Source organism: Lepus europaeus, chromosome 4 (assembly GCF_033115175.1).
Source record: "Lepus europaeus isolate LE1 chromosome 4, mLepTim1.pri, whole genome shotgun sequence".
In the NCBI taxonomy this organism is placed as follows: domain Eukaryota; kingdom Metazoa; phylum Chordata; class Mammalia; order Lagomorpha; family Leporidae; genus Lepus; species Lepus europaeus.
Window position 1 is genome coordinate 138,622,368 of NC_084830.1, and position 17,624 is coordinate 138,639,991.

A 17,624-nucleotide genomic window follows, 5' to 3' on the forward strand; every position below is an offset into this window, starting at 1 on the left:
TGTGAAATCATGGTAAATCTACTTTTACCTCTTTAAAGTGCCCCCCCATCTTCAAGATGCTTGCTTTGCAAATAGAAACATTTCATGCAAAATGGAACTCTGTGTGGAAATAAAGGCAGTCTGGGACTCACCTGAACACTTGAGGGTTCATCCTTACATGCATTAAAATCTATGGATGTCAACAAAGAATCACTTTTCTCACAGCTCTCCTGACTGATGAGCATGTCCACGTAGTTGGGTTGAGGGAAGATGATGTGGCTCTTCCTCGAGTCCGTGGTGAGGGAGACCTCGTGGGAATAGGTCTGCAGGAAAGCGCGCACCCCGTCCACGCCCACAAAGTGTGAGGCAGGCATTCCTGACAACCCACTACCTGTAGCCTGCAGCAGGCGTGACTTGTGCCAGCGTCGCAGCCTGAGTGCTAGCAACACAATGACAAAGGCCAGGAAGACACAGGAGACTGTAGCCACTGCCACCACCAGGTAGAGTGTAAGGCCTGAATCATCAGAATCAGCTGTAGTCTTGATGCTGTCCAGGTCAGCCAGGACGTTGGGGATGCTGTCAGCCACGGCCACGGTGAGTATGACAGTGGCCGAAAGAGGGGGCTGGCCATGGTCCTGGACAGCCACCAAGAGGCTCTGCTTGAGCACATCTCTGTCCAGCAGGGCTCGTGCTGTGCGTACCTCGCCCGTGTGCAGCCCCACGGTGAACAGCCCCGGCTCGCTGGCCTTGAGCAGGCGGTAGGACAGCCAGGCGTTCTGGCCCGAGTCTCTGTCCACCGCCACCACCTTGGTCACCAGGTATCCAGGCTCTGCAGAACGCGGTGCCAGCTCCATGCCAGTGGATCCATCAGTAGGGAGGGTGGGGTACAGGATCTCAGGTGCATTGTCATTCTGGTCCAGAACAAATAGATTCAGCGACACATTACCGCTGAGAGGTGGGTCCCCACTGTCATGTGCACTCACTCTCAGTTGCAGGTTTTGAAACTGCTCATAGTCAAAGGAACGCAGTGCATACAGGACCCCAGTGTCCGAGTTGATGGAGATGTAGGAGGACACTGGCACCCCCTGGATGGTGTCGTCAGCCAGAGAATAAGTGACCTGGGCGTTCTGGTCGCTGTCCGGGTCCTGTGCGGTCACTGAGAAGATGGAAGAGCCTCTGGGGTTGTTCTCAGGAATATAGATGGAGTAAGAGGAATGGGGGAAGGTGGGTGGGTTGTCATTGGTGTCGGCCACATGAATGGAGATGTGAGTTTCCGTGGACAGTGGAGGGGTTCCACCATCTGTGGCTTTCAGGGTAACATTATACACTGAGAACTTCTCCCGATCCAGGTTTTCCGCTGTGACCAATCTGTAATACTTATCTATGGACTTTTCTAATTTAAAAGGCAGGTTTTCTGGAATAGTGCAGGTCACCTCTCCATTTTCCCCGGAATCTCTGTCTTGCAGGTAGAAAAGAGCGATCACTGTGCCGAGAGGCGTGTCTTCAGGGACTGAGCTGCTTACAGAGGTTACAGTCACTTCTGGAGCATTGTCATTCACATCTAAAACTGTGAGCAGGACTTTGGCCTTTCCCAGGCTCCCAGGACCATCCTGAGCCTGAACTTCCATCTCATAGAAGCTGGCTTCTTCATAATCCAGGCCTTCCAGAGTGGATAACTCTCCCGTCAGGGAATTCAGATGGAATAGCTGTAGGCGGTTGGGAGTTATTTTCCGAAAAGAATATGTCACTTCCCCATTGACTCCCTCATCCAGGTCAATAGCATTTACCGTGAGGAGTCTCGTGCCCGCCGGCACGTTCTCAGGAACAGTCACTTGGTACTGAGGCAGAGAGAAGACTGGGCTGTGATCATTCACATCCACCACCGTCACCCGAATGTGGGCGGTGCCGGAGAGGGGCGGGTCCCCACCGTCAGAGGCAGTGAGAACCAGGTGGTGCAAGGCCTCTTCTTCCCGGTCCAGAACCTGCTCCAGCACCAGTTCTGGGTACTTGATCCCATCCTCTCCGCTTTGCACAACCAAGGAGAAGTGGCGATTGGGGCTGAGCTGGTATCTCTGCAGGGAGTTGGTGCCCACATCTGGATCCGCAGCCTCGCTTAGTGGAAACCGCACCCCAGGAGCCGTGTTCTCCATTATTTTTACGTTTATTTCTTCTGTTAAGAATTTAGGAGCGTTGTCATTAACATCTATGATTTCCACTTCTATAGGGTAGAGATTCATTTTCTCTTCCATCAAGACGTTAAAGCTCACCAGACAGCGTGCGCTCTGAGCGCAGAGCTCCTCCCGGTCTATCCTGCCCGCCGTGACCAAGCCGCCGCTGCGCGCGTTCAGAGCGAAAAGGGGCGCCCTACCTCGCCAGACGATGCGGACTCCGCGCTCCGCCAGCTCCCGCGGCTCCAGCCCCAGGTCCTGGGCGATGTTGCCCACAAAAGACCCTTTGTCTGTTTCTTCCGACACGGAGTAGACAATCTGTCCCGCCCAGGCTTCCCACCAGGTCCCCAGGAGAAAGGAGAGCAGGACAAATCCCCTGCAGTCACCGCTCTGTCGCGCCGCCATTGTCCTGCTGACCTCGCGTGGACACCGAGCTTTCTCCGAATGTGCTTCTAAGCGCAGGTGTGTCCGCGTGGACCCCTCTGCGTCCGGAAAGGAAACCAGAATCCAGCGAGCAGAGGCTTGAGTTTGGTGCTGCTAGGAAGAGAGCTTGTTTCAATCTATGCTTTCTCTGTGCTGTGAAACTCGGAGACCCTGCGGGATCGCTCGCTCCATTTTCCCGACTGGTGAACAGCGGCGCTCAGAGTCCTTACTAAGTTACTGCACCATGTTGAAGAAAAATAGATTGCGCGGACAACCGTTTTATTCTTCAAAATTTCCTTGTTTACTTAGATTTCTTCATGCCAGATATTTCTGATACAGTCTAAAAATCCACTTGAAGACACTTAATTATTTCAGTTGTGTTCATGGGTGGGTGTTTGATAATTCTAGATAATTTTTTAAAAATTTCTGCTTCACATTGCAACTCGAAGTCTCCTTTCTTCTTCTTTTGGGTACTGACTCATTATCACACATGGAGAAAAACCAACCACTTCTGCTAACAGGGTAAATTGCGTGTGTCTCTGAATAATATATATGTATTATTTAAAAACTCATTTTCCTACAAACTTTTTGAAGCCTCTTTGAATATTTAGAAAGTAAATTCCTTATCTTTAGTATTCAACTTATCTAAGTTATTTCACAACATAAAACTAAGTATGAATCTCTACCAGACAACCAAGATATGCTTAATAAAATAAAATATAAACTCGAATTATCAAATAGAAATAATTTTATAGTTTCAGAGGGAGTACATTATTATTGATTGATTTTTGTTGGAAAGATACCAACCTCCATTTATTTACTTGCATTTCAAAAATTCTGTCAAATTTCTATTTCATTTCCCAGGCACTGAATTAATTCTTTTCTCCCATTTCTTTATGAACATTTTTCTATTGAAGAGCCACTGATTTGGAGTTCAGTTTAGTTCATTCCCAGGTGAAGATGTAGATATTTCCCAAGGGTTCTCTCAGATGTTGCTTCTCACCCTTTGGCAACTATCACTTCGATAGGAGTTTGACCAGAAATGGATGGTTTTTGCAAATGATAAAATAGCCCAATAACTTATTACATGTTTTTTTCTGATGCGTCAAAATTCAGTATTTTCTTAAAACCTCAGAAGACTATCTTAGTGTTAATGATCTGTATGGTGGGTAGATCAGAGAGCTTCATTTAATGAAAACTTAGCAAATTCTGTAATTGGCAGGATGTTAAATAGTTGATCAGTCTTCATGTATGAACTACTTTCATGAGAGTAGAATCCGATAGTTTTTTTCTATTAGTGAATTTTTTTTAATGAAATAGTCACAGGTCACTCAGAAAAGAGAACAAAATAAACTAGCCTACTGTCCATGAATCTCAGTGAGTACTGCCTATAACAATGAGTGTTTAAGATGTAGCTTCAATGACCGAAAATTGGTGATACAGTAAAACAACATTCCTACTGTCCAAGTACATAAAGCAAACAATCATATTTGTATAAGAAACCATTGTACTCACATAGCTAATACCAAAGATTCAAGTTCTTTAAAATTGTAATTTACTACTAAATTCTGGATTAAAATTATCAAAGAATTATATAACAAATGTTCAAACAAATTAGACTTGAATATGTAGATTGGTGGAATTTCTTGTTAGGAATAAATGCTTGGAAACTTGAAATAAGTGATTCTACAATAATTGCTGAAGTACAAATATCACAACATTGGATTAGAGAAAAATGTAATAGGGTCCTGGTGGCCACTGCAGCTCTCTCTGAACTTTGCAGTGTTAGCCAAGGATGAAAAAAGGAGAGACACTGGAAAGCCAACAAAGGCCAATAAGACCCCGTGAAAAAGCCTGAGTTGAAGCCCCAAATAATTAGCTTAAAGTCTGAGACAAGCTCAACAACCTAGTTTTGTTTGGCAAAGCCACTTCTGATAAACTCTGCAAGGAGGTTATAACCCTAGCCATGGTGTCTGAGAAACTAAAGATTTGCTCCTCTATGGACTTCAAGAACTTATCAAACTGGTTTCAAATCACAATTTGATGCCCCAGCGGCTGATGAAGGAACAAGTCCAACCAACTGTACATTTGAACAGCTTATTAAATAGAAAGAAGAAAAGACAAGTATTACTCTCATCACCTTATTTTAAAAACATCAATTAAATGTTATCTTTATGAAGACTGACAAAGACTACAAAGAAGTTCTCACTCATTTTCAAGATATCACCTGAATTAATTTTTTTTCCCTCATGTGCATAACAAATTTAAATGTACTAGTGGCTAATATACTCTACTTTCAAGTCAAGGACTCAAACTCGATTGCAAAAGAAATGTTGACTGTAATATTAAAAACTCATCAAATCATATGACCCCTGTGTTCCATGAATTCTAAGGCCAGGCCTGGTGCTATGGCTCACTTGGCTAATCCTCCACCTGAGGCGCCGGCATCCCATATGGGCACCAGGTTCTAGTCCCAGTTGCTCCTCTTCCAGTCCAGCTCTCTGCTGTGGCCTGGGAGGGCAGCTGGAGGATGGCCCAAGTCCTTGAGCCCCTGCATCCACATAGGAGACCAAGAGGAAGTGCCTGGCTCCTGGCTTCAGATCGGCACAGCGCCAGATATAGCGGCCATTTGGATGGTGAACCAACAGAAAGAAGACCTTTCTCTCTCTCTCTCTCTCTCTCTCTCTCTCACTGTCTGTAACTCTACCTGTCAAATAAATAAAAATCTTTTAAAAAAATTCTAAGGTCATCAACCTACTTTGAAAGAGTGCCAATAACAGGGTCTCCTACCTCCTTAGAATGCACTTCCTATTAGAACAACTTTGACAACAAAAAACTATTCTTTTCTGAAAGAGGCATTTAGTCTATCAGTTAAGATTCCTGCCTACCTCATTGGCATGTCTGGGTATGATTCCTGACTCCGGCTTCAGACACCAGGTTCCTGCTAATGTAGACAATGGGAAGCATCAATGATGCCTCAAGTAATTGGATTCCTGCCACCCACGTGGGAGACCTGGATTAAGTTCCAGGCCAGGGAGTGAACACTAGAAGATGAAAGCTCCCCATCCCTAACTGATTAATTAAAACTTCACTCTTTTCTACTCAACCAAATCATAATTTAATTTGTACCTCTAGAGCATAATTAATGAGATAAATCATTCTTCTAAATGATAACCCTGGGGGAGGTACTTGGCACAGCAGGTTAAATCACTGCTTGGGATGCCCACAGGTCATACTGGAGTGCCAGTTTGAAGCCTGGCTCCGCTGCTTCAGATCCAGCTCCCTGCTGATGCACCTTGGAAGCAGCAGATGAAGGCTCAAGAACTTGAGTCCCTGCCACTCACTTGGGAGATTAAGATGGAATTCTTGGCTTCTGGCTCCAGCCTGGCCTACCTCTGGCTGTTGCAGCCTCTTGTGGAGTGAATCATCAGATGGAAGAGAGATCTCTCTCTTTCTCTGTCAGATAAATAATTCCTTAAAAAACGATAAACCCCTTCCCCTTCACCATTTGAATAAGGAGTTCCTATATGATAGAACCTTTATTTTCTTTGGGTTGAAAATGCCAAATTAAGGGCAGGTAGTTGAACTACTGGTTGCAACCTGGGACTCCTGGGTCCCACATCACAGTGCCTGGGGTTGACACCTGGCTCTGCTTCAGACTCCAGCTTTCCGCTAATTCATAACTCAGGAGGCAGCAGGTGGTGGCTCAAGTAGTGAGGTTCCTGCTACCCATGTGGGAGAACTGGATAGAGTTCCCGGCTTCCAACTTCAGCCTGGCCTGTTCCTGGCCATTGTGGGAATTTGGAGAGTGAGCAGATAGATTTCTCTCTCTCTCTCTGTATGTCTCTCTCTCTCTCTTTCCCCAAATAAACAAAAAATTTAACTCTATAAAAGGGATAAATTATTTCAACTTTTATTGGAATTCTATTGATCCTTCATTCTTGAATATATCATTCAAGTCTGTTTTTAGAGACATTTCCTACAAATGGACACCACTGAAAACATGTTATACTTCATTTTCACTTCTAAATACTATTAAGTATATAATGTGCATGAGCAACTACAGTAGGACACAGCAGCAGGTGTCCATTTAGTAATCCAGTAATTATAACAATGGTGATTACAAATATTTGTTCACTATACTGCTTTAGTATTTAAAATAAGTTTCATAAAATTATTTTCTCAGAACTTGTGTGAGGTAGATAAGTTAATTAATTAATTATTTGCACAAGGTAGATAGTTTATTTATTTTTATTTTTTTGAACCATCTGCTGGTTTATTTCCCAACACAAAAGCTGAGGCTGGGCCAGGCTGAAGCCAGGAACAAACATCTTGGATAGCATCTCAAATGTTACACCAAAAGCAGCCCCAAGGTAAGTTTTTTGTTTAAAATTTTAATTAAAAAATTTCAATTTTAATTTAAAATCAGAAGTTCTGACCAGCCCATCTGAATGACAGTTCTAGGAATATTATTCATGTATTTTGAACACCAAATATTGAGTATTTCCTCCTCTGGGTATTACTGATATTTACCTTTAAAAAAAGGAAACTTGGAGAGGGCAGACTTGTGGTTCAGCAGATTGAGACATTCCATGTCGGATGGCCTGGGATTGAGTCCTGCCTCCACTTCCAATCCTGCTTCCAACTAATGTGAATCCTGTGAGGCAGTTTGGGATGAATTAAGTATTTGAGTGCCTGCCACCTAAATAGGAGAGCTGGATGGAGTTCCTGGCTCCTGGCTTCAGACTTGTTTAGCTCTCACTACTGGGGAAATTTGGGGAGAGAACCAATGAATACCTTTGAAACAAACAAACAATCGGTAACTAAGTATTAAAGGTGAAAAATATCTTTCATGAATCCACCTTGTTTAGAAAACATTAACAATTGGGGCCAGCACTGTGGTGCAGCAGGCTAAGCCTCCGCTATGTCAGCACCCCACGTGGGTGCTGGTTGGAGTCCCAGCTTCTTCATTTTCAATCCAGCTCCCTCTAATGACCTGGGAAAACACTGAAAGACTGCACTCATGTGGGAGACCTGGAAGAAGCTCCTGGTTCCTGACTTTGGATCAGCCCAGCTCCAGCCATTGCAGCCGTTTGGGGAGTGAACCAGCAGATGGAAGACCTTTCTTTCTGTTACTCTGTCTCTCAAATAAATAAACTCTCCCTCCCTCTGTCTGTAACCCTGCCTCTCAAATAAATAAGTCTTAAGAAAGAAAACTAACAATTATTTAACAACATTGAGAAAAAAGTCAGTCTCATTTAAGAGGCTACAATTCAGTTTTTTTCCCCTGACATTACAAAAAGTGGCTCTAACAAATGTCTCGTGATTGGGAAAAGATGAGATGTATGAAATCCAAGGCACAAGCAGTTTGCCCACAAGAGAAAGGAGGAAGGCTGGCACTGTGGTGCAGTAGGCTGGGCTGTTGCTTGCAATGACAGCTTCCCATATGAAAGTACCAGTTAATGGCTGGCTTCCTCGCTGGCAATCCAGCTTCCTGCTAATGCCCCTGGGGAGAATAGCACATGATGACCCAGGCACTTGGGCCCCTGTCACCCACATGGGAGACCCAGAAAGAGTTCTGGGCTATTGGCTTTAGCTTGGCCATTGCAGACATTTGTGAAGTCAATCAGCAGATGGAGATTCCCCCCACCCCAGCCCATCACTTTGCCTTTCAAATCAACAAGTACTTTAAAAAAGAGAAAGGTAAAGAAGATCTAGGGTTTTATGAAATATGAGAAAACCTAGATTTAAAATTGTGTGATTTACTGCAAAAGACAAGGAACTGGTCAAAGAGAATTTTAACATTTTCTGTTGGAAAAGCCATGAAAAACATTAATCTCACCTGAATAAAGGAGTCTTCCTCTTTACAAAAACCTGAATCTGGCTGTATTAAAAGAGGCTCGCTTTTCCCACAGCTCCCCTGGCTGAGGAGCGTGTCCGCGTAGTTGGGCTGCGGGAAGATCACGTGGCTGCTCCGCGAGTCCGCCGTGAGGGACACCTCGTGGGAATAGGTCTGCAGGAAGGCGCGCACCCCGTCCACGCCCACCAAGTGCGAGGCCGGCACGCCCGCCAGCCCGCCGCCGCAGCCCGACGCCCGCAGCAGGCGAGAGCTGTGCCAGCGCCGCAGCCTGAGCGCCAGCAGCACGATGACGAAGGCCAGGAAGACGCAGGACACCGCGGCCACCGCCACCACCAGGTACAGCGTGAGGTCCGACTCGTCCGCACCGGCGGAAGGCTTGAGGCTGCCCAGGTCCGCCAGCACGTCGGGGATGCTGTCGGCCACGGCCACGGTGAGCGTGACGGTGGCCGAGAGCGGGGGCTGGCCGTGGTCCTGGACGGCCACCACGAGGCTCTGTTTGAGCGCGTCTCTGTCCAGCAGGCCGCGCGCCGTGCGCACCTCGCCCGTGTGCAGCCCCACGGCGAACAGCCCCGGCTCGCTGGCCTTGAGCAGGCGGTAGGACAGCCAGGCGTTCTGGCCCGAGTCTCTGTCCACCGCCACCACCTTGGTCACCAGGTATCCGGGCTCTGCGGCGCGGGGCGCCAGCTCCACGCCTGTGGAGCCGTCGGTGGGGAGGGCGGGGTACAGGATCTCGGGGGCGTTGTCGTTCTGGTCCACCACGAACAGGGTGAGCGACACGTTGCTGCTGAGCGGCGGGTCCCCGCTGTCGCTGGCTGTCACCCACAGCTGCAGGTCTCGAAACTGCTCATAGTCAAAGGAGCGCAGCGCATAGAGGACCCCAGTGTCGGAGTTGATGGAGACGTAGGAGGACAGGGGCGCCCCCTGGAGGGTACCTTCAGCCAAGGAGTAGGTGACTCGGGCATTCTCCTCGCTGTCAGGGTCGAACGCATTTACGGAGAAGATGGAGGCGCCCCTGGGGTTGTTCTCAGGGAGGTAGACAGAGTAGGAGGAATGGGGGAAAGTGGGCGGGTTGTCGTTGGTATCTGCCACCTTTAGGGAGATGAGGGTTTCTGTAGACAGTGGCGGTGCTCCTTTGTCTGTGGCTGTCACAGTGATGTTGTACAAGGACACCTGTTCCCGGTCGAGAACTGCATTCGTCACTAATCGATAATAATTGTCTACTGATTTTTCCAATTCGAATGGGAGGCTTCTGGGAATGGAGCACGTTACCAGGCCGTTCACGCCAGAGTCTCGGTCGTAAGCTTGAAAAAGTGCAATGACTGTCCCCGCAGGGGCACTTTCTGCCACTGTTCTGCTGCCGGACGTAATGACCACTTCGGGCCCATTATCATTCACGTCCAAGACAGTAATGGCCACTTTGGCTCTGCCTCTGAGACCCGGCCCGTCCCGGGCTTCCACATCCAGCTCATAAAAGCTCACGTCCTCATAGTCCAGGTTTGCAGAGGTAGAGATTTCTCCAGTCAGAGCATCCAAGCGGAAAAGCCGTGAGATCTTCTCTGTGATCTTCGCGAAGGAGTAGCTTACTTGCGCATGGGCTCCTTCGTCCCGGTCTGTGGCATTCACCGACAACACCGGCGAACCTACCGGCAGATTTTCAGGCACACTCGCTCGGTAGACTGACTGAGTAAAGACCGGAGCGTTGTCATTGGCGTCGAGGACAGTTACCAGGATTCGGGCCACACCTGAGCGGACAGGGTCGCCACCGTCCGTGGCCGTGAGGACTAGGCGGTGGACGGCTTCTCCCTCGCGGTCCAGGGCGCGCTCCAGCACCAGCTCCGGGTACACGGGCCCGTGGGCTTCGCTTTGCACGTCCACAGAGAAGTGACTATTGTCGCTGAGCTGGAAGCTCTGGAGAGCGTTCATCCCCACATCAGGGTCAAAGACCTCCATTAGTGGGAAATGAGAGGATGGAGCCGCGTTCTCGAGAATTTTCACTTCGAATTCTTCCCTTAAGAATCGGGGTGCATTGTCATTAATGTCCACGATTTCCACTTCCACGGGATAAAGATTCAGTTTGTCCTCGACAAGGACGTTAAAGCTCACCAGGCACGGCGCGCTCTGAGCGCAGAGCTCCTCCCGGTCTATCCGGCCCGCCGTGACCAAGCCGCCGCTGCGCGCGTTCAGAGCGAAGAGCTGCGCCCTACCTCGGGACACGATGCGGACTCCGCGCTCCGCCAGCTCCCGCGGCTCCAGCCCCAGGTCCTGGGCGATGTTGCCCACAAAGGAGCCTTTGTCCAGCTCCTCGGGAATAGAGTAGCGGATCTGCCCAGCTCTGGCTCCCCGCAGCGCCTGCAGGAGCGTCAAGAGCAGGAGCAGCTCTCCGCGGTGCCGGCGCCCCCGCAGAGCCGCCATTACTGGCTGCTTAGGGATTTCCCTGGGATTCTCAGCGGGATGAACAGATCCGCACGCCGTTTGCTCCCCCTCAGCATTCGAAGTGAAGCTCCTTAAACAAGCGGAGAGCAGATGCGAACCGTTTCAGGTCAGAATGTCTGCGCGGCTTTCCTGGCGGTTAGAGGATACAACGCGAGTTCCCGAGGATTTTTTTTTTCCCCCGAGTTGGTGAACAGCGACGCTTAGAGTCCTAACATGGTACTGCACCACTTTGCGAAACTATCACTCAGAGGATTTTACTTCTGTTAAATCTGCAGGGATGACGTTCAGATTTCTCTCCCCCCAAAAGCGAAGTATTTGAAAAAATAAAATATATTTCAAATAATCTTACATGAGTGGGGCTTACCACTCATTGTTTTGAAAATAATACCCAAGGATCTTGGAAAACAGAAATATTACTTTTTTTCGGTAAATCTTGAATTATCACTCCACCATCATTTACCTTTCAATAAGAGCATCTAAAACCACAAACACATTTTGACCCAAGCCCTTATAGCACCAGCCATAGCAGTTAACAATTTTTAGATGCTATTATCTGTTTTTATTCAACAGATAAATTAAGGACTGCCTTGATGTGGGAAAAAATCTGTATACACTTCCTAAATTATTTATCCTCCTGATTAGGAAGGTATTTACACACACACACACACACAGAGAGAGAGAGAGAGAATCTTCCATTCACTGGTTCACTTCCCAAATGCCCACAGTAGCTAGGACTGGCCCAGGCCAAAGCCAGGAGCTGTCAGATCATTCTGGGTCTGCCACATGGGTAACAGGGATCCAAGTACTGAAGCCATCACCTGCTGACTCTCAGAGTGCATTAGCAGGAAGCTGGAATTGAGAACGGAGCCAGGACTCAAACCCTGGCGGTCTGATAAGGGTTGCAGGAGTTATAAACAGTGTTTTAACTACTGTGCCCAAAGCCCCAGTGTATATGTTTAAGCATATGCAAAGAAAGTGAAGATATACTAATTTTTAAAAAACATTTAGTGTATATAATAATTATATAATATATAATGCATATCTTTCATGCATTCCAATACATTTTACGATTGGCTGCATTGAAACTATGAAAACCATGTAATTGGTTAGATTTGTATTTGATTCAAGAGACATCCCATATTAAAGATATTGCTGATTACATTGTTTTTGGAGAGAAAAAGTCCAAGATCATCACAAGAATATCTATGAAAGAACAACTGCTTCACAGATAAGACTACAAAGAATCTCCCAGTTCTGCACTTTGTGCTGAGATACATCAGCACAACACAACGAAATCAGGGCATTTCAGAGTTGTATACTTTCTATCTCGAGATTAATGAATTAAACTTAATCATGTCGGGAAGGAAAGGTTTGAAGAAACTCACCTGTTGCAAACTGGCTGAGTTAGACGTCATTTTTGGAACGTCATTGCTGGTATTTTCAAACCAAGAAGCTCCATCGCATAGAAGATCCTGCGGTGGAGCATTTTCCGGGTTTATATTAACAAATTTAAATTCAGTCTTCGAGGAATGCGAGGCAGCACAGAGATTGTAGGAATAGGGCAGAGTCCCCTGGCTGTAGTCGGGGAGAACCACGGGTCCAGACTTGACGCACAGACCGGGCTGGAAGCAACCCCAGGCGGCGGGGCCAGAGGAGTGTCGCAGGCGCAGGCCGATGGCCAGGATCACCGCCAGCAGGAAGAGCACAGAGATGGCCGCCAAGGCCACCACCAGGTAGAACTGTAGCTCGGCCTGCGCGTCGGACGGGCCGGGGTCGTCCCTGAGGTCCGGCAGCGCCTCCTGCAGGCTGTCGGCGAAGACCAGGTGCAGCGTGGCGGTGGCCGAGAGCGGCGGCTGGCCGCCATCGCGCACCGCGACCAGCAGGCGCTGGCGCGCCGCGTCCCTGTCGCCCAAGGCGCGCGCCGTGCGCACCTCGCCCGTGCGCAGCCCCAGGCTGAAGAGCCCGGGCTCGCTGGCCTGCAGCACGTGGTAGGACAGCCAGGCGTTGTGCCCAGAGTCGGCGTCCACCGCCACCACCTTGGTGACCAGGTAGCCGGGCTCGGCGGCGCGCGGCACCGTGTCGAAGAGCGCCGAGCCGTCGGGCCCCAGCGCCGGGTACAGCACCCGCGGCGCGTTGTCGTTGCGGTCGCCCACCAGCACGCGCAGGCTCACGTTGGCGCGCAGCGCGGGCGAGCCCTGGTCGCGGGCCTGCAGCGTCAGCTCCAGGGCGCGCAGCTGCTCGTGGTCGAAGGCGCGCTGCGCGAACACCACGCCGCTGTGCGCGCTCACCGACACGTAGGACGACAGCGCGCGCGGCTCCAGGTCGCTGGCCACGATGGAGTAGGACACCTGGCCGTTGGCGCCCACGTCGGGGTCGGAGGCGCTGACCTGCGCGATGGAGGCTCCCGGGGGGTTGTTCTCGGGCACGTGGACCACGTAGGCGGCCTGCTGGAAAACCGGAGCATTGTCGTTGACGTCTCCGATGTGCACTGTGACGCTGATGCTGGAGGAGAGGGGCGGCTGGCCCCTGTCGGTGGCCGTGATGGTGACGTTGTACTCCGGGGTCTGCTCCCGGTCCAGGGCTCCATCCGTCACCAACCTGTATGTGTTTTTCGTATCCTGAATTATTTTAAATGGAAACTTTCCTTTGAGTTGGCACACGATTTCCCCATTAAGTCCAGAATCCAGATCGTGTGCTTTGATCAGAGCCACAGCAGTTCCCAGCTCAGCGTCTTCCTGTATAAGTTGGGACTCAGAAGCCAAAGTCATCTCTGGGGCATTGTCGTTGTCATCCAGGACCTCTATTTGTATTTTACAGTAAGCAGCGTGACGGCCGCCGTCCTTGGCTTCCACTCCCATTGTGTAGCTCTCTCTCGCTTCGAAGTCCAGTTCTCCAGCCGTGGTGAGCTCCCCCGTCTTACTGTCCAGCTGGAACACCTGCCTCACCGCCGTGCCCACACTGACGAAGGCGTAGGTGATCGCGGCATTGACGCCCTCATCCGGGTCAGTGGCCATCACTCTCAGCACCGAGGAGCCAGCGGGCAGGTTCTCGCGAACACTCGCCTTGTACACGTCCTGGGTGAACGCCGGGGCGTTGTCATTTGCGTCTGCGACAATCACCCTGATGTGGGTGGTGCAGCTTCTGGCCGGCTCGCCCCCGTCCACGGCGGTGAGGACCAGGTGGTGGCGGGACTGCTCCTCCCTGTCCAGGGGCGCTTTCAGCACCAGCTCCGGGTACCCGCTGCCATCTGGGCTCTCCTCCTGGGCCAGAGAGAAGTGTGGGTCGGCGCTGAGGAGGTACCGCTGCCGCGCGTTCGCGCCCACGTCGGAGTCTTGCGCGGATTCCAGCGCGAAGGTGGCTCCAGCCGGCGCCAGCTCGCTGATTTCCAGCTCAGTGGTGTTTGCGCTGAAGGTGGGAGGGTTGTCGTTGATGTCCTGGATCAGCACCACGACGTGAAAAAAGTTTAAAGGCTTTTCAGCAACCACTTCGAATTCCAGAACGCATGTCGACTTCTTGCCACAAACCTGCTCTCGGTCTACACGATCGCTCACAAGTAAATCCCCGGTATCGGGGTTCACCGTCAAGAATTTCTGCTCGGCGCTGACCCGGAGGTTCCGAGCGCGCAAATCCCGCGCGCCGAGCCCCAGGTCCCCGGCAAGGTTCCCCACCAGCGAGCCCCGGGCCAGCTCCTCGGGGATGACGTAGCGGATCCGCTCCGGGCGCGCGGCGCAGAACAAAGGCAGCAGGAAGAGAAAGCGCATCCAGGCCCGCCCCGCTGGGCCCCAGGGTCTGGAGCCGCTTCCCATCCCCTTTGCCCTTGCCCTTGCCTTTCCGATTTCGGAGAGATGATCCTCGGAGTTCCTGGAGCAGGGGCGACTTCCAGCTTTGCCGTGGCGGTGGGATCTCTGGTGGGAATCTCCGCGGCAGGGAGCCTGCGAGAGCGCGCGCTGTTCTTCCCAGGCAGCCGGCTTCTGGCCGGTCGGCCGCGGCAGACTGGTCGCCCAGCACTAGCCAACAGCGCCACCCCGCGCCTAGGCTGCGGAACTTCAGTAGTAGTGACGACCAGCTCCAAAGGAGAGGGTTAGGAGAAAATCCGGCCATACACTGGTACTGATATTCATTCTTCCCATTTCACAAGGCCTTTTAACATTTTAAGTATTCACTCTGTGTTCATTCTCGCTGTCATTTCCTTGAACTTGAACTTTACCCGTCCAGATAGAGTACTTTTGACTCGTCAAAGAGCAGAAATTTGTTCAAGTTGTTTACTGGCATTGTTGTGCTTTTGGTTTTCAAATTGAAGACCAAATAAAATGATGTATAGACAAGGATATAAATGATAGTGTTGGTGATGAAGACGTAGCATGAAGATTCTTGAAATATTAGCTTGATGTACACTGCTTGATGTACACTATTTTTTCCTAATTTATAAAAATTATGACTCTTGTTTTCTTATGTTTCACTATCTTCTACCTTTATTATTTTTCCATCAAAAGAAGCAGTGTAATAGGTAAGCAAGAAGACTTATAGTCCTTATGAAATAAAGGTATGATGATGGTAAGAAGAGATCTCTTTCCTCTGGTTTCCAAGTGTCCACTTTTAATTGAGTATGGTTAAAAAACTATTTTACAAATGATATTTCCCATAGCAGCTTACAATGGTCCTAAACTGGGCTGTATCTTTGCAACTAGTTTAACAACAGTGAGATATTTTGATTTAGGGAGTCAAGTATGGTTTTTACAATTACTCAAGGGGCTACAAGAGGCATGGATAGATGGACTTAATAGGTAACATGCCTCTTCATGAAGTCTTTGGAACCTCCTCCCATATTCTAAGGAAAGTAGTCTATGCTGTCCAATTTCCCTTGATACCCAAGTTACTAAACAATCATCTGAACCTTTCATTATTGGCACTCTTCCTTTGTCAATAAGCAGTTCAATTTCCATGCTTCTGACAAGTATTTTAAAGTTTTAACTTCATTTCCAAAGTAGAAGATCTTCAAAGAATGTATCTTTAACCCATACAATATATTGTTATTCTAAAACTTGGCAGGAGTGCAGCAGTGTGAACTCACCTTGTAACAGAAACCATTAAACTGTTCATTGTGTCTAGGACTCTAGACAGCCACTCATTGACCTCTTTACTTTATAAAACATAAAAAAATTACTCATTCAAGACTTTGCTACAGAAAATGCCTATGCAAGTGCCTTTCTACCACTGTGTGAACCCTTCAATTAGTAAGAACAAGCTATCTTTTCAGAGTACAAACGAAACTAAAGATTCAAATATTTTCAAAAGTACATGGTAAATATAATGAGAGTGTGTGGGTCAAACATTTTAAAATGTAATATCTGTTGGTCATTTGTAGAGGTTTAAATCATGTTTCTATTGTGCAAAGAAGTTAACTCAGGATACCTACCAAAATCTATAACCCTTTTTTAAAAAAACAGTGGAAAAGTTTTCATGTTGCAATAGAAGACATCATACAGATTCCCTTGTCACTCATTGGGTACTTTCACTATTCAGTGAATCTACATATTTTGCAATAGGATCAGAATTTCATAGGTATTTTAACGTCCTTTAAGTAAATGTTCAAACAATAAAAATGAGGTGGCCATCAGTTTCCAAATGTATCAAAACCCTTCCATCTGGTTGAGTTTTTGAAGCCTCTTATCTCATTAACAATATTCCATTACCATTCCCCCCTTCATAATTTGTAGTTGGCACTCAAGGTGTTGAAATTATAAAATTTGATAGACTGATAAATATTTGAAAAAGAAGTTCCTGAAAATCACCGTCAGCAAGTCAGAAGTAGAAAATGAATTGGGTAGTCCTTACATTACACAACACATGTTCCTAGAATTTGAGACCCATAGACCAGTATTTCATTAAGAAAAATCTATTAAGATGATCATATCTCTCAGAAATGAATTTCCAGATTTCAAGCCCTTCTTATATTGAATTGATTTTCCTTTTAAAGGCAGCATTAAGACTCAACACATCTTTCCTTCTCAGCCTTTTTTTTAAAGAGTCACTGCAACATTGTGGAGAAATCAACTGCAACAAAAGGCAGAGTGACAGAAAGAGAGGGAGAGGGAGAGAGACTCAGACACACAGGAACCTAAGTACTTGGGCCATTACTTGGGCGCAGGAAGTTGGATTGGAGGCGGAGTAGTAGCCAGTACTCCAAACAGCACTCTAACATGGAATGCCTGTATCCCACGCAGTGATTTAACCTGTTTTGCCACAATGCCTGTCCTATGAACTCATGTTTCAAATACACATCTTAGATTCTTGTAAAAATGCAGAATTGTACCTACAGTGCTGAAATGCAGCCATTTCAGAAGAAACTAATTCTGATGAGTGAAGAACTACCTGTAACTGGAAGATGCCAGATGTGCAACAGATGTTTATTGAGTGTAGCAGAATCTAACTGGAGTCTTTATGTCACAGAATAAAACACAAATTCTAAGGTTCCTTCTCAGAGATTTCTTCTCTCATCAAATACACATATCCAAATCATTACATGACTTAGCTCAAACGTTTCAAATTTTAGAATGCTGCAAATATTATCATCACTATAAATTTAATCTACCTTTCTGATATTTGTTGTGCCGAAGTTTCTGGTACTCTCCTGCTGATTTATGCAAGCATTATATGTTATTTCCTGGTGCAAACTTCACACATACTAAAAATTAATCCTGCAAAATGTCCCTCCCAGAGCACATTAAGTAATGGTGTTGAGACAAATTTTCAAAAGAAAA

General features: G+C 47.9%; 2 protein-coding genes across 12 annotated transcripts in view; both read right to left on the reverse strand.

The window, feature by feature from the left end:
• Nucleotides 1–17,624, reverse strand: part of LOC133757960 (protocadherin gamma-C5) — a 180,839-nt gene that overhangs the window by 122,716 nt on the left and 40,499 nt on the right. For 2 of the 11 annotated variants that reach the window (XM_062188960.1, XM_062188970.1), the window contains exon 1: nucleotides 12,249–14,817. The exons of 7 other annotated variants lie outside the window; for them this stretch is intronic. In XM_062188960.1, the coding sequence (XP_062044944.1) occupies nucleotides 12,249–14,669 (2,421 nt within the window). In that variant the 5' untranslated portion in view covers nucleotides 14,670–14,817. Of the gene's footprint in view, nucleotides 1–8,412; nucleotides 10,934–12,248; nucleotides 14,818–17,624 lie in introns of those variants that run through there. 2 more of the 11 variants (XM_062188971.1, XM_062188956.1) reach the window with 2 other exon arrangements.
• On the reverse strand, nucleotides 33–2,708 carry LOC133758194 (protocadherin gamma-A7-like). Its single transcript, XM_062189386.1, has one exon. The coding sequence runs from the start codon at nucleotides 2,550–2,552 to the stop codon at nucleotides 33–35; it is 2,520 nt and encodes an 839-aa protein (XP_062045370.1). The 5' UTR covers nucleotides 2,553–2,708.

Excerpts from the sequence above, each read along its gene's own strand:
- LOC133758194 (XM_062189386.1), bottom strand. The coding sequence starts at position 2,552 with ATGGCGGCGCGACAGAGCGGTGACTGCAGGGGATTTGTCCTGCTCTCC.